Below are 13,338 nucleotides of genomic sequence, written 5' to 3'. Positions count from 1 at the left end.
TGGTGAAATAGTCTGTCAACACTTGGACAAGGTACCAGAGGGCACCCGGTGGCTATGAAACCACAAAGAGACAATGCCTTCACTGGAGGAGGTAGCAGAGGTTTGGCAGAAGGATCAAGTACCAGAGGAATAGATTTAAGGTGATTGGCAAAAGAACCAAAGGTGACATGAGGAAAAACTTCTTTACACAGCGAGTGGTTAGGATCTGGAATGCACAGCCTGAGAGGTTGGTGGAGGCAGATTCAATCATGGCCTTCAAAAGGGAACTGGATAAGTACTTGAAAGGAAAAAATTTGCAGGGCTATGGGGATAGGGCGGGGGAGTGGGACTAGCAGGATTGTTCTTACATCGAGCTGGCATGGACTCGATGGGCCGAATGGCCTCCTTCCACGCTGTAACCTTTCTATGATTCTAGGTAGAAAATTGGTGGAAAAGTGAGGAAGGAGAAAGCAGTGTGAAACAATTTCTCCCGCTCCACCATTATCTACCCGACGTCTTTCAGGCCATTGCCAATGGCATTTTCTACCAGCTGGCAGAGGCTCAGTAAAAATAACAAACTGACATTGCCTTTTTTTGCTTCATTCCTGGTGGTCCAACCAAGACCAGAAATTCTTCATTTAGAAAATCATGTCACTATGAGAGGCTATGCCCCTAGTCTTGTTTCCCTACATCACAACAATGACTACATTTCCAAAAAAGTACTTCATTGGCTTTGAAGCACTTTGGGACATCTTGAGGATGTGAAAGACACCATATAAATGCAAGTTCTTTCTTTTCTTCTTTTCTTGGTCTATGCCTAATGAATCTTATATCGTACAGAGGCAGGTCGAATTATAACAGGTTGCTAACTTATCCCTCTTTATACTTGTCGCATTCCTAATTTTCTGCAGAAATGTAACTGCAGTTTTTCAAAGAGCAAATTTGCCTGTTGTAGAAAAAAGTTATTTTGGATACTGCGGCCCTGAAATTATGCTGCGCGAAGATTAGTCCAACATTTTAGCAGAGGTGTTAATCCATTTAAAATAAATGGAGTGCCTGCAATGTTGTGACTGGTCCTCATGCTGGCATGTCTCATGTTCAGCCATAGACTCCTGAGAAACTTATTGGTTTGCACAGCTCCAAATCCTGCAAGGGGCAGGGAGATGGGGGTGGGAGGGGAAGTGCAACAATATTCCTGGACAGTTCTGAGACCATTGCAGGGCCTTTGGGAAAGTTTATACATACAGCCATCCATCCGGCAACCCTCAAGATGCTGCTATTAATCTGGAAATATACCCTCAGATTGGGAAGTGGTTAGAGGCAGAAACAGAGGAACAGCCAGAAGACTGAGTACGCGCTGTAGGAAGTGAGCACAAGGTGACGCGTTGGGACATTTTACGACATTAAAGGCACTATATAAATGCAGGTTGTTGTTGATCATTCATATTAACAGCTTTGTATCTGAAGTGCTTCGTGTTCCCACCTACTCTTCCCTCCCCAGCACAGAATTTGTGGTTCCCCTTTGATCACCATATACGAAGACCTGCACGCTGGTTTCGTGGGAAAGATGGCCAGGTAAGTTTTGACTTTCACCAACAGCATGGCTAACCTCTTACAAGCAAGTAGGAGACAATAACATTAGTGCCATATCACAGGTATGTCGCCTTCAATCATTGTGGAACACTTGGCAGGCATCAACTCCAGTGAGGTTTCATACCATTCCTGCAAGCTGCAAGATAGCATTAACACTGCAAGGAACACTGCAAGCAGAAGGGACAGTTATCGTTGCTGGTACATTTTGGCAGTGACAGGGTTGAGGAACATCTTACTTTGGTCAAATTGACTGCGGCAACTTGAAAAGGCTCAGAAGGATAACATTTCAGGGCTATGGCCACCTAAGAGGCAAAGCTGTCCTGACTGTATAGTGCCCCTCCAGCCATGAAATAGTATAACTCTGTAGCTATCTCCCAGACAACTGTATTTTTGAATGCACTGCTCTGCAGTCATATTCAGGTAGTTGCTCAAGGTGGTAGATGCATTCTTGTGGATCTGAGATGCTAAGGGCTGTGAGGGTTCTGTGCAATCTGAGCTTCCTTTCAGTTCTCTGCACTAAGCACAAAACAAACACTGTCAATGCTACTAATTGTGTAATCTGTCCAGCATTAACTGCAATCCTGTTATTCTTACCTCAGTTCAAAGTAAAGGCAAACAACGACTGGACTACTCAAGAACAATTCAGCAGAGGGCAACATCAGTGGGATCAGTAATGCACCAAACAGATCTTAATTGGCCTGAAGCTTGAAAGCAGAAGATACAAAAATTCCTGCTAAAGGTTTTAGCTCTGGTTTGAAGCCACTAGAGAAATCAAACTTCTGTCAGCAGTAGCAATTGCTACCTCAATTTTTGATGTTTTGTACTGAACATAGCACCTACAGCAGAGGATGCTAGGCCAAAAACCCAAACAGAAATGGTCCTCTGGAAATAAGGCTTAATGTATACAATTTTAGACAAATACAAAGCATTCATTTTAGGAGAGGGTATACAAAACACAACTCTTTGTACTCTTTTGAAAAAGGCATAATTATGTGAAGCACTTAACTTCAGATCAGTATGTACACAATTTGTCATGGAAACATATTTGGCAATTAGCTTAAAGGATAAATACCCCCATCTTGTCCTTAAGGAACTTCACACTTGGCACTTTGAAGTTTACTTGAGGTAGCATGAGCTTGAGCTCCTTGAGGGAGATGCTGCAAAAAAGTAAGAAATAAATATTTTCAACCAAATGAAAAAAGAGTTACATATACAAGGGTAAATTCACTGATCCCGTGCTCCAAGCAGGTAGCTGTGCTCAAAGGGAGTACGGGCCGAAGAGAGAGCTACAAGACTTTGTAATCTGCACTCTTTTTGACCGCGAGTCCTCGCTGGGCGCACACAAGCAAGGAATTTACTCCCTAAAGTAGGAGACAAAAAGCTATTAGCAATACATACTGGTTCAAACTAAAGCAAAAGCATTTTGTCACAAATGAAGTGAATAGATCTATTCTGTCGATTCCCATTTGGAATGGGACATTTATATGACAGTGAACTGTGGAAAAAAGTGAATAAAGTACTCTAGCATTTTAACAATTGCTACACATGATACTCCATCCAGGATGTGTGGAAGCAAGTGGTACTTTTAATAAACCTGGTAATTCCCCAAAGACAACCCAAAAGGACAGCTTCTATTTTATTATATCTCCACCTGTTCTTTTTTCATTGCAAGGAGGAAATGTTCTCAACCTTGTACTGAACTCTAGAAAGCCATTTCCTCCTCCCTGTCAGAAGTCTGTTACAGTCATGTGAAAACACACACCACAAATTCATTCCAAAAAGATTACTAATATTTCATTGCACTTTGCAAAAATGGCACTTGATTCTGCTTAAAGTTATGGTCCAAGCTGTATTACAAGCTTGTGTTAGCATACAAGTGCCAGCACTTGAGCCTATAAGTCATAGTTCATTGAAAAATAATATTTAGCTGAAAATTTTTATAACTATCAAACAATAGTTTAGCCAATCCAAACCAGCACAACAAAGGAGGGAGAAAACAATTGTTTTAGCTTGGGTTATTTCCCAAAGCATTGTACTCATACCCACTGCAAGTCAGCATCCATTGGTAAGCCAGCACTGCCCATGGACCAAAGTTTGACGTTATTAACCAAACCTCTAGCTTGGCACTGGGTGAACAGTGAACCTCTATCACTGGGGTATGCAACAGAAATAATACTGTCCCCTTGCAATGCACTCTAGAACTTTCCAACCTATCAGAAAGCACCATGTTGACAGATCATATAGTTCAGGCTAAAAATGAATTTACATTTATTAAAAAGTAAAATTGTACAAAAGCAAGATTAAATTAGCTATTTAAAAAAATAACATTAGTCCTTAATTCTTACCATTAATTTAAAACTGTGTTCTTCAAATGAAAACAACAAAGATCTTCTGAGGTGCTTTTTATGGAGTCCTGACTCACAGTGACCTATATATGTTAATTGAACTAAAGCACTGGGAGAGCTTGCCATACTTATGCCCAGATTCAGGCAACCGCTGGCTACAGAACTGTCAATCAAGATAGGTTTAAAAGGTATAAGGGGGAGGGGCTCGAAGATACCTCGTTCAAGCAATTTTTAAAAACTTAGGAAATGCAAAACAATCAGCATCCTGGTGGAACACCCTGGTGGGACACCCTGTATAGATAACAGCTTGGTCATTTCCAAAGGGGCAGTAGGTGCCAATGAGAGGTTGCAGGCAAGCCTACATTCAACCTTTCAGAGATCTGAAACAAATCACCTGCAATAGACTATAAGTATAGGCAATTGACAACCTGATGATCTATATTAACTATTACTATCAACTAGTGTGAGCTTTATTTCCTCTGACACTTAGGTAGCACAAATAATTTGGTCCAAAGTGACTATATATGTCTGATAAGAAACTACAAAATTAGACCATTCATTGCTCTATAGAGATCTATTATTTGATTAGTTATAGGTCAAAGGGTAAAGGGAAACTCAAGTTTTTACAACCAGGAGTAAATTCCTGATGGAATTTCAAACTGTAATGGCTTCAGACAGAGCAATGCGCATTCATATGCCTACTCCCTGTGGATACATTTTACAGAAACCAATTTAAATTTGTCCACTTCACCGAACTTAAATTGTATGCAAAAAGATAAAATGAAAAATTTGCCATGAAATAAAATCTGACAGATCCTGGGCCCACCCATAATGATATATCGACAACTGCCAAATAGTGACGACAGCTACAGCTACCAAACACCCAGGCCATTGGAAACTTAAGAAAAACAGCAATAACCGGCTGTTATGACAAGAGACGGGTGATAGCCCCATGGAATTTCCGGAAATATATCAGCAATACCAACATGAGATTAAAAAAAACTAGTTCAAAGGCACAAAATCATTTTACGCCAAACAAATTTCCTACATTCCTGTGCATCAACAGCACATGAAGAAGGGAACATCTAACTTGGTTGGACTGAGCCAAACTATATCTGTCTGCTCTCAGTACTTTTTTAAAGTTATGAATAATCAGCACATGTAATATTTCATTCCAAACCCAAGGGAAGTGCTTTTTATCTTTTCACCACTATGTGGTGTATGTACATGCAGCATAGTAGAGATGGCATAAAGCTGTTGAAAGGCTACCAAAACAAATGTCCATCTTATTCTATGTGCATACTTGGACTCTAAGGGAATCAAGGGATCTGGGGATCGGGCAGGAAAGTGGAGTTGAGGTAGAAGATCAGCCATGATCTGAATGAATGGCGGAGCAGGCTCGAGGGGCCGTATGGCCTATTCCTGCTCCTATTTCTTATGTTCTTATGCTCTTATGTACAGAACACTTAAGCAAGTAACTAATGAATTTTTCACTTGGCTGAATTGAAAATCTGAAAAAAAAACTTAGGCCCTGAATGTCCTCTGCTATTGTGTCAGTAAACTGGCATTATCTAGGCATAAGGGGTCATAAAATGGGATGGGACCCTTTAACGCCAGGTCCCTGCCTCTTTTTGCGCCAGTCCAAAATTCCACCAGAAGTGGGCATGGGTGCTTAGTACATCCATCCACATATAGGCGGGTGTATTATGACTCCTTACAAAAGAGCAAAATGCATCACATGACATATTTTGTTGGGCACGAGGGATACCTGTGCTTGACATCTGGCGTCGCTAAGGGCTCTGTGAGGGGGGTGGGTGGGGGATGGGGACTTGCATTTTAAAAAGTTGGTTTCCCAAAAACAATTGCTGACCACTATAGTGAAAATGACAAATTTGAATTTGGGGTATTTATATTTGTAGTGCTGGGCTGAGACCACAGGCCCACTTACACAGTGGCAAGGTGCTGCAGTGGTTAGCATCCCCTTCATAAATGGTACCACGCCTATGCAGAATATTTTAAAACCCGTGACCTCAGCGCTAGGGGTGCAAACAATGGGTGAGTGGAAGTCTCAACCTGCCGCAATTCTGCCAATGGAGCAGGACCACAGGAAATTTAGACTCCCAACATTGATTTTACGCCTAAAAAATTGGCGCAACGACGTCGAATTTCTCCCCCCTAGTTCCTATGTGCCCACACCATCACTTTTTGAGAACCAAATATTTAACACTGTTTCTTCCTGTTAAAGTATATCACAAGTAACAAAAAAAGTCACATCCTATACCATGCCCTGTGTAAACCTAGTAAGTTAAAAACAAGACAACACAACATATTTTAGTTTTAGACATCTTCATATACAAGTCTAATGAATCCAGAATTGTTACTTTACAGCATACATATCAATAGTCAACTGCAACTCTTAAATTCTTATTACATATTTATATATATAAATTCATCACAACAGAATTTTATAATCAATCAGATTAACAGAAGCTGCTCCAAACAGCTTCAGTACTTCATCATTACATAACTGTAGGATCTACAACTGAAATGATCATCCATCTTTTCTCATTATAGATGCTGATTAAGCTGCTGTGTATTTATAGCATTTTCTGCTTTTACTTTTTTTTCGATTCGTTCATGGGATGTGGGCGTCGCTGGCGAGGCCGGCATTTATTGCCCATCCCTAATTGCCCTTGAGAAGGTGGTGGCGAGCCGCCTTCTTGAACCGCTGCAGTCCGTGTGGTGACAGTTCTCCCACAGTGCTGTTAGGAAGGGACTTCCAGGATTTTGACCCAGCGACGATGAAGGAACGGTGATATATTTCCAAGTCGGGATGGTGTGTGACTTGGAGGGGAACGTGCAGGTGGTGTTGTTCCCATGCGCCTGCTGCCCTTGTCCTTCTAGGTGGTAGAGGTCGCGGGTTTGGGAGGTGCTGTCGAAGAAGCCTTGGCGAGTTGCTGCAGTGCATCCTGTGGATGGTACACACTGCAGCCACTGTGCGCCGGTGGTGAAGGGAGTGAATCTTTAGGGTGGTGGATGGGGTGCCAATCAAGTGGGTTGCTTTGTCCTGGTTGATGTCGAGCTTCTTGAGTGTTGTTGGAGCTGCACTCATCCAAGCAAGTGGAGAGTATTCCATCACACTCCTGACTTGTGCCTTGTAGATGGTGGAAAGGCTTTGGGGAGTCAGGAGGTGAGTCACTTGCCGCAGAATACCCAGCCTCTGACCTGCTCTCATAGCCACAGTATTTATATGGCTGGTCCAGTTAAATTTCTGGTCAATGGTGACCCCCAGGATGTTGATGGGGGATTCGGCGATGGTAATGCCGTTGAATGTCAAGGGGAAGTGTTTAGACTCTCTCTTGTTGGAGATGGTCATTGCCTGGCACTTATCTGGTGCGAATGTAACTTGCCACTTATGAGCCCAAGCCTGGATGTTGTCCAGGTCTTGCTGCATGCGGGCACGAACTGCTTCATTATCTGAGGGGTTGTGAATGGAACTGAACACTGTGCAATCATCAGCGAACATCCCCATTTCTGACCTTATGATGGAGGGAAGGTCATTGATGAAGCAGCTGAAGGTGGTTGGGCCGAGGACACTGCCCTGAGGAACACCTGCAGCAATGTCCTGGGGCTGAGATGATTGGCCTCCAACAACCACTAACATCTTCCTTTGTGCTAGGTATGACTCCAGCCACTGGAGAGTTTTCCCCTTGATTCCCATTGACTTCAATTTTACTAGGGCTCCTTGGTGCCACACTCGGTCAAATGCTGCCTTGATGTCAAGGGCAGTCACTCTCACCTCACCTCTGGAATTCAGCTCTTTTGTCCATGTTTGGACCAAGGCTGTAATGAGGTCTGGAGCCGAGTGGTCCTGGCGGAACCCAAACTGAGCATCGGTGAGCAGGTTATTGGTGAGTAAGTGCCGCTTGATAGCACTGTCGACGACACCTTCCATCACGTTGCTGATGATTGAGAGTAGACTGATGGGGCAGTAATTGGCCGGATTGGATTTGTCCTGCTTTTTGTGGACAGGACATACCTGGGCAATTTTCCACATTGTCGGGTAGATGCCAGTGTTGTAGCTGTACTGGAACAGCTTGGCTAGAGGCGCAGCTAGTTCTGGAGCACAAGTCTTCAGCACTACAGCTGGGATGTTGTCGGGGCCCATAGCCTTTGCTGTATCCAGTGCACTCAGCCGTTTCTTGATATCACGTGGAGTGAATCGAATTGGCTGAAGACTGGCTTCTTTGATCGTGGGGATATTGTTAGGAGGCTGAGATGGATCATCCACTCAGCACTTCTGGCTGAAGATGGTTGCAAATGCTTCAGCCTTGTCTTTTGCACTCACGTGCTGGACTCCGCCATTATTGAGGATGGGGATGTTTGCAGAGCCTCCTTCTCCCGTTAGTTGTTTCATTGTCCACCACCATTCACGACTGGATGTGGCAGGACTGCAGAGCTTTGATCTGATCCGTTGGTTGTGGAATCGCTTAGCTCTGTCTATAGCATGCTGCTTCCGCTGTTTAGCACGCATGTAGTCCTGAGTTGTAGCTTCACAATGGCACCTCATTTTTCGGTACGCCTGGTGCTGCTCCTGGCATGCTCTTCTACACTCCTCATTGAACCAGGGTTGATCCCCTGGCTTGTTGGTAAAGGTGGAGTGAGGAATATGCCGGGCCATGAGGGTACAGATTGTGCTGGAATAAAATTCTGCTGCTGCTGATGGCCCACAGCGCCTCATGGATGCCCAGTTTTGAGCTGCTAGATCTGTTCTGAATCTATCCCATTTAGCACGGTGGTCATGCCACACAACACGTTGGATGGTGTCCTCAGTGCGAAGACGGGACTTAGTCTCCATGAGGACTGTGCGGTGGTCACTCCTACCAATACTGTCATGGACAGATGCATTTGCGACAGGTAGATTGGTGGGACGAGGTCAAGTAAGTTTTTCCATCGTGTTGGTTCACTCACCACCTGCCGCAGGCCCAGTCTGGCAACTATGTCCTTCAGGACTCGGCCAGCTTGGTCAGTAGTGGTGCTACCGAGCCACTCTTGGTGATGGACATTGAAGCCCCCCACCCAGAGTACATTCTGTGCCCTTGCTACTCTCAGTGCTTCCTCCAAGTGGTGCTCAACATGGAGGAGGACTGATTCATCAGCTGAGGGAGGACAGTAGGTGGTAATCAGCAGGAGGTTTCCTTGCCCATGTTTGACCTGATGCCATGAGATTTCATGGGGTCCAGAGTCAATGTTAGGGACTCCCAGGGCCACCCCCTCCTGACTGTATATCACTGTACCGCCACCTCTGGTGGGTCTGTCCTGCCGGTGGGACAGGACATACCCAGGGATGGTGATGGAAGAGTCTGGGACGTTGGCTGAAAGGTATGATTCTGTGAGTATGGCTATGTCAGACTGTTGCTTGACTAGTCTGTGGGACAGCTCTCCCAATTTTGGCACAAGTCCCCAGATGTTAGTGAGGAGGACTTTGCAGGGTCGACTGGGCTTGGTTTGCCGTTGTCGTGTCCGGTGCCTAGTGGTCCGATGCCGGGTGGTCCGTCCGGTTTTATTCTTGTTATGACTTTTCGTAGCGAGATTTTACAACTGAGTGGCTTGCTAGGCCATTTCAGAGGGCAATTAAGAATCAACCACATTGCTGTGGGTCTGGAGTCACATGTAGGCCAGACCGGGTAAGGGCAGCAGGTTTCCTTCCCTAAAGGACATTAGATGGGTAAGAGCTGAAGAAGCTGGCCTGTTTCAAGTACTGCACCTCTTACAACAATCATCCCACTTTTCACAACACAAATCAGTATCTGTAACACATAAGCCATGACCTCTGCTCTGATCCTAAGATCATGCCAAGTGAATAGCCAGATCCCGAGTGCACTCAACTCAGCGAAAATTATGAACTCTAATGATGTCCCGGCTGGTGCACCAGTACTAGCCACTTCCCTGAAGCTGTTCCAATACAGATATGATTTACCTGACGACGTGGAAAATTACCATGGTGTGCCTTATCCCCCCAAAAAAAGTACAAATCTAGTTTGGCCAATTACCATCCCATCAGCTTCCCCTGGCCAGCAGTAAAGTGCTGGAAGGAGTCAACAAGAATGCCATCAATAAATCTACTCACCAATAATCTGCATACTGACACTTAGATTCTGCCAGAACCACACAACTCCAGACTTCATCACAGTCTTGATCCTGATATGGAAGCAAGAGATGAATTCCAGAGGAGGGGTGAAGGTCCTTGCCCTGGACATCAAGCCAGCATTCGACTGAATATAAAACCAAGGAGCTCTAGAAAAACTGAGGCCAATAGGGATCAAAGGGAAAACCCTTCACTGGCTGGAGTCGTACGTGACAGAAAGGAAGATGTTTCTAATTGTCAGAGGCCAATCATTGCAATGCCAGGCATCATGGCAGGAATTCCTCAGGAAGTCGCTTTCAGTCTAACCCTCTTCAGCTGCTTCATCAACCACCTTCCCTCTGACATAATATCAGGAGTGGGGCTGTTCGATGACAATTCCACAATGAAGTAGTCCATACCAGCCTACAGCAGGACCTGGATAACGTCCAGGCTTCGGCTGACAAGTGGCAGGCTACATTCATGCCAAATAACAACCATATCGAACAATAGAAAGCCCATCTCACCCTGACCTCCACCATTGCTGAGTCCCCACCATCAACATCTGGGGATCACCATTGACTAGAAACTTAACTGGACCAGCCATATCAACACTGTGGCTGAAGTAGTACAGAAATTATGCGAATCGTACCTATTTCTTCTTGTCCAGTCCACTGAATAGAACTGCTTCCTCAGCCAGCTGCAAACCATAGAAAATATGACAGTGAAACAAGGTCACAGATACGTTGTTACATTTCAGCTAATAGACTACTGGCAGCAAATTACAAGGTGGTAATCCAAGCCTAATTGTGTCATAAGGCACAGAGGTGAAGCTCCAGCAGCTCATTAATGTTGACAGAACATGAGAACTAACTGCAGTAAAAAGTAGTGCAGTGTCGAACAGCAACTGATTGCTTGCACCATTTCCTGGAAATCTTAACAATATTTAAGGAGAGTTCTTTGAAATGTTTCTAACATGATTGCATTTTTTAAAATTACCATCAATCTATAGTTATATGTAAAAGAATATCAGCCTCCAATGCACTAATTGCTTATTTAAATAACATTTGTGTATTTAGTATTTTGATATTTCTTCAAATTTGTCTGTCTAGAATGACAACTAATTGCAGAATGGGTAAAGCAAATTAAATGGAAATCAGACATGGGTTCCTTTACCTTTCCACCAGTAATGGGGTTGGTGCATTTTGAGCCTCTTTGTACAGAATTTCCAGTCCCTTTAACCATTTGGAAGCTTCTTCCCTTGAATTAGCTACAAGAATAGAAAACAACTGTGAAACTGTTGGTTACCAGTCTCAGTCAGTCAGTTCATTTATAGGATAGGAACTATTTTAAAGACAATAGAAACAGCAATGTACAATGGACTCCTTTATTATAGTATCTTTAGAAACTGTAAAATAACTGTTATTAAGGATACAAGATTTTTGCAGAGTGCTTTATATATGTTTTCAATAACAACCAACATCCCTAAAACAGATAATCTGGTCATTTATCTCATTGCTATTTGTGGGACCGTTCATTGCACAAATTGGGTGCCATGTTTCCTTCAAGGAAACACTTCAAAAGTACTTTATTGGCTGTGAAGCACTTTGGGGTGGCCTGAGGTTGTGAAAGGTGATATATAAATGCAAGCTCTTTCTTTCCTTTCTGGGGGAATCATGAATGACTTATACTTTTTCAGAGATTAGATTAGGGATGGGCAATAAAAGCTGGCCTTGCCAGCGTCGCCCACATCCCATGAACAAATAGAAAAAAAGATTGTGTGATATCATTGAGAGGTCCACTGTACCTTAATTGTGGAGTAAAAAGGCTGGATTTTCCAAAGCCTGCTCCCACAGGATCAGGGTGGGACTTACATCCGCTGCCCTAATCTCGGCCATATGGGGCATGATTTTGATCCTGAGCCGGGAAGGGGGCGGCGGGGGTCAAACTGCGGACGGGAAACCCGGAAGTACGGGTTTCCCGGACGTCCTTACGATTTTGACATAACGGCACCTTTTTGTTTTGTTGGTTTGCCATCCGACTGAGACCAGCTTGATTGACAGATTGGTCTCAGTTGGACGGGAGAGCAGCCAGGGAGTGAATTTGTTCAGGTAAGTCTTCAGGTAAGTCTTTGTTTGTATGGATGGGGGGAGGGGGGATGGGTGGGTACGGGGGCACAGGGGCACCAGTTGGCATGTTGTAGCAAATGGGCACTGGTGGGCATGGGGGTCACGGGGGGGGGAAGGGAGTCAGTCATGGGGGGAGGGATCGTGGATCAGTCACGGGGGGGGGGGGGGGGGTCTTGGGATCGGGTCTCCCCTATCGTTGAGCAGGGGGAAATTGAGGATCATCGCGGGGGTCTGCGATTGTTGGGGGGGGGGGTTTCGGAGATCGGGGTTCACGATTGTTTGGGGGGGGGGTTGGTGATCAGGGGGGAGGGGTTGGAGATCCAGGGTTGGGGGGGGGGGGGGGCCGGCAGCGATTGTTGGGTGGTCGCTGCAGGTAGGCTTGTTAGGCCTGGGGAAAGCACTCCTGCTCCTCCGAGCCCACAATCTGTGCCAGAATGGCACATACCTGTTAGTTTCAGGCCTTCTTGCCTACTTTCACGTGGCGTAGAAGAGAAGGCCCGGGAATCCCAGCCCCCAGGAGTTGTAACTGGAAACTCTGGAAAAATGGAGGCCCACAGCCTCCTTGAAAGGTTTTAATCACCAACCCAACTCCTGGTAGTGGGTTGGTCGCCCACCCCTCGTCCCGCCCCGGTGAAAGCCGGAAGTCGGCAGGTTGGAGACGGGTCCTAAATGGTTGCGCTTTTGAATGCCCCCCCGCCCCAAATCCACCCGTTTTCCCCTTTTAAAATAGTGCCTATGAACACATTGAATTTCTGTCATCCTCTGGGGCCTTGGATTCTAGTACAGCTTGTCCTTGATATAACCGAAGCACTACCTCGCCCACCAGTAGAACATAGGTAACACAGGTATCTCACTTATCCCATTTTGTGAAGTTAGTGCCTTGTTCATTTCAAAATAATGAACACCAAGTACAGCCACAACAGCTTAGGTTCTGTAGACTGTGACGGTTGGACTAATGTTTTAGCATGAAGAGAGGCTCATGCCTGGTTTCCTTACAGGAGCCTAAAAGTGAAAGTGTGCTAACCCACTGTGCCACCCTTTCCAGCTTCAAATTGCAATCTAGATCATAGGAACAGGAGTAGGCCATTCAGCCCCAAGAACCTGTTCCACTATTCAATTAGATCATGGCTGATCTGTATTTTAACTCCCGCCTTGGTTCCACATCCCT

The 13,338-nt window shown here is 44.9% G+C and overlaps 1 protein-coding gene across 1 annotated transcript in view; it reads right to left on the bottom strand.

Moving 5' to 3' along the window:
• The window catches only part of LOC137333765 (1-phosphatidylinositol 4,5-bisphosphate phosphodiesterase gamma-2-like), a 159,356-nt gene that overhangs the window by 76,574 nt on the left and 69,444 nt on the right, over window positions 1–13,338 (bottom strand). Inside the window, exons 3-5 of the mRNA XM_067998097.1 lie at window positions 11,218–11,311; window positions 10,694–10,741; window positions 2,645–2,729 (exon numbers count right to left, since the gene is read on the bottom strand). Of these exons, the coding sequence (XP_067854198.1) occupies window positions 2,645–2,729; window positions 10,694–10,741; window positions 11,218–11,311 (227 nt within the window). The remainder of the gene's footprint in view (window positions 1–2,644; window positions 2,730–10,693; window positions 10,742–11,217; window positions 11,312–13,338) is intronic.

The sequence above is a fragment of the Heptranchias perlo genome, chromosome 16 (genome assembly GCF_035084215.1).
Source record: "Heptranchias perlo isolate sHepPer1 chromosome 16, sHepPer1.hap1, whole genome shotgun sequence".
Taxonomy (NCBI): domain Eukaryota; kingdom Metazoa; phylum Chordata; class Chondrichthyes; order Hexanchiformes; family Hexanchidae; genus Heptranchias; species Heptranchias perlo.
Note: the sequence above shows the minus strand (reverse complement) of the source record. Positions and strands in the feature narration are given on the sequence as shown.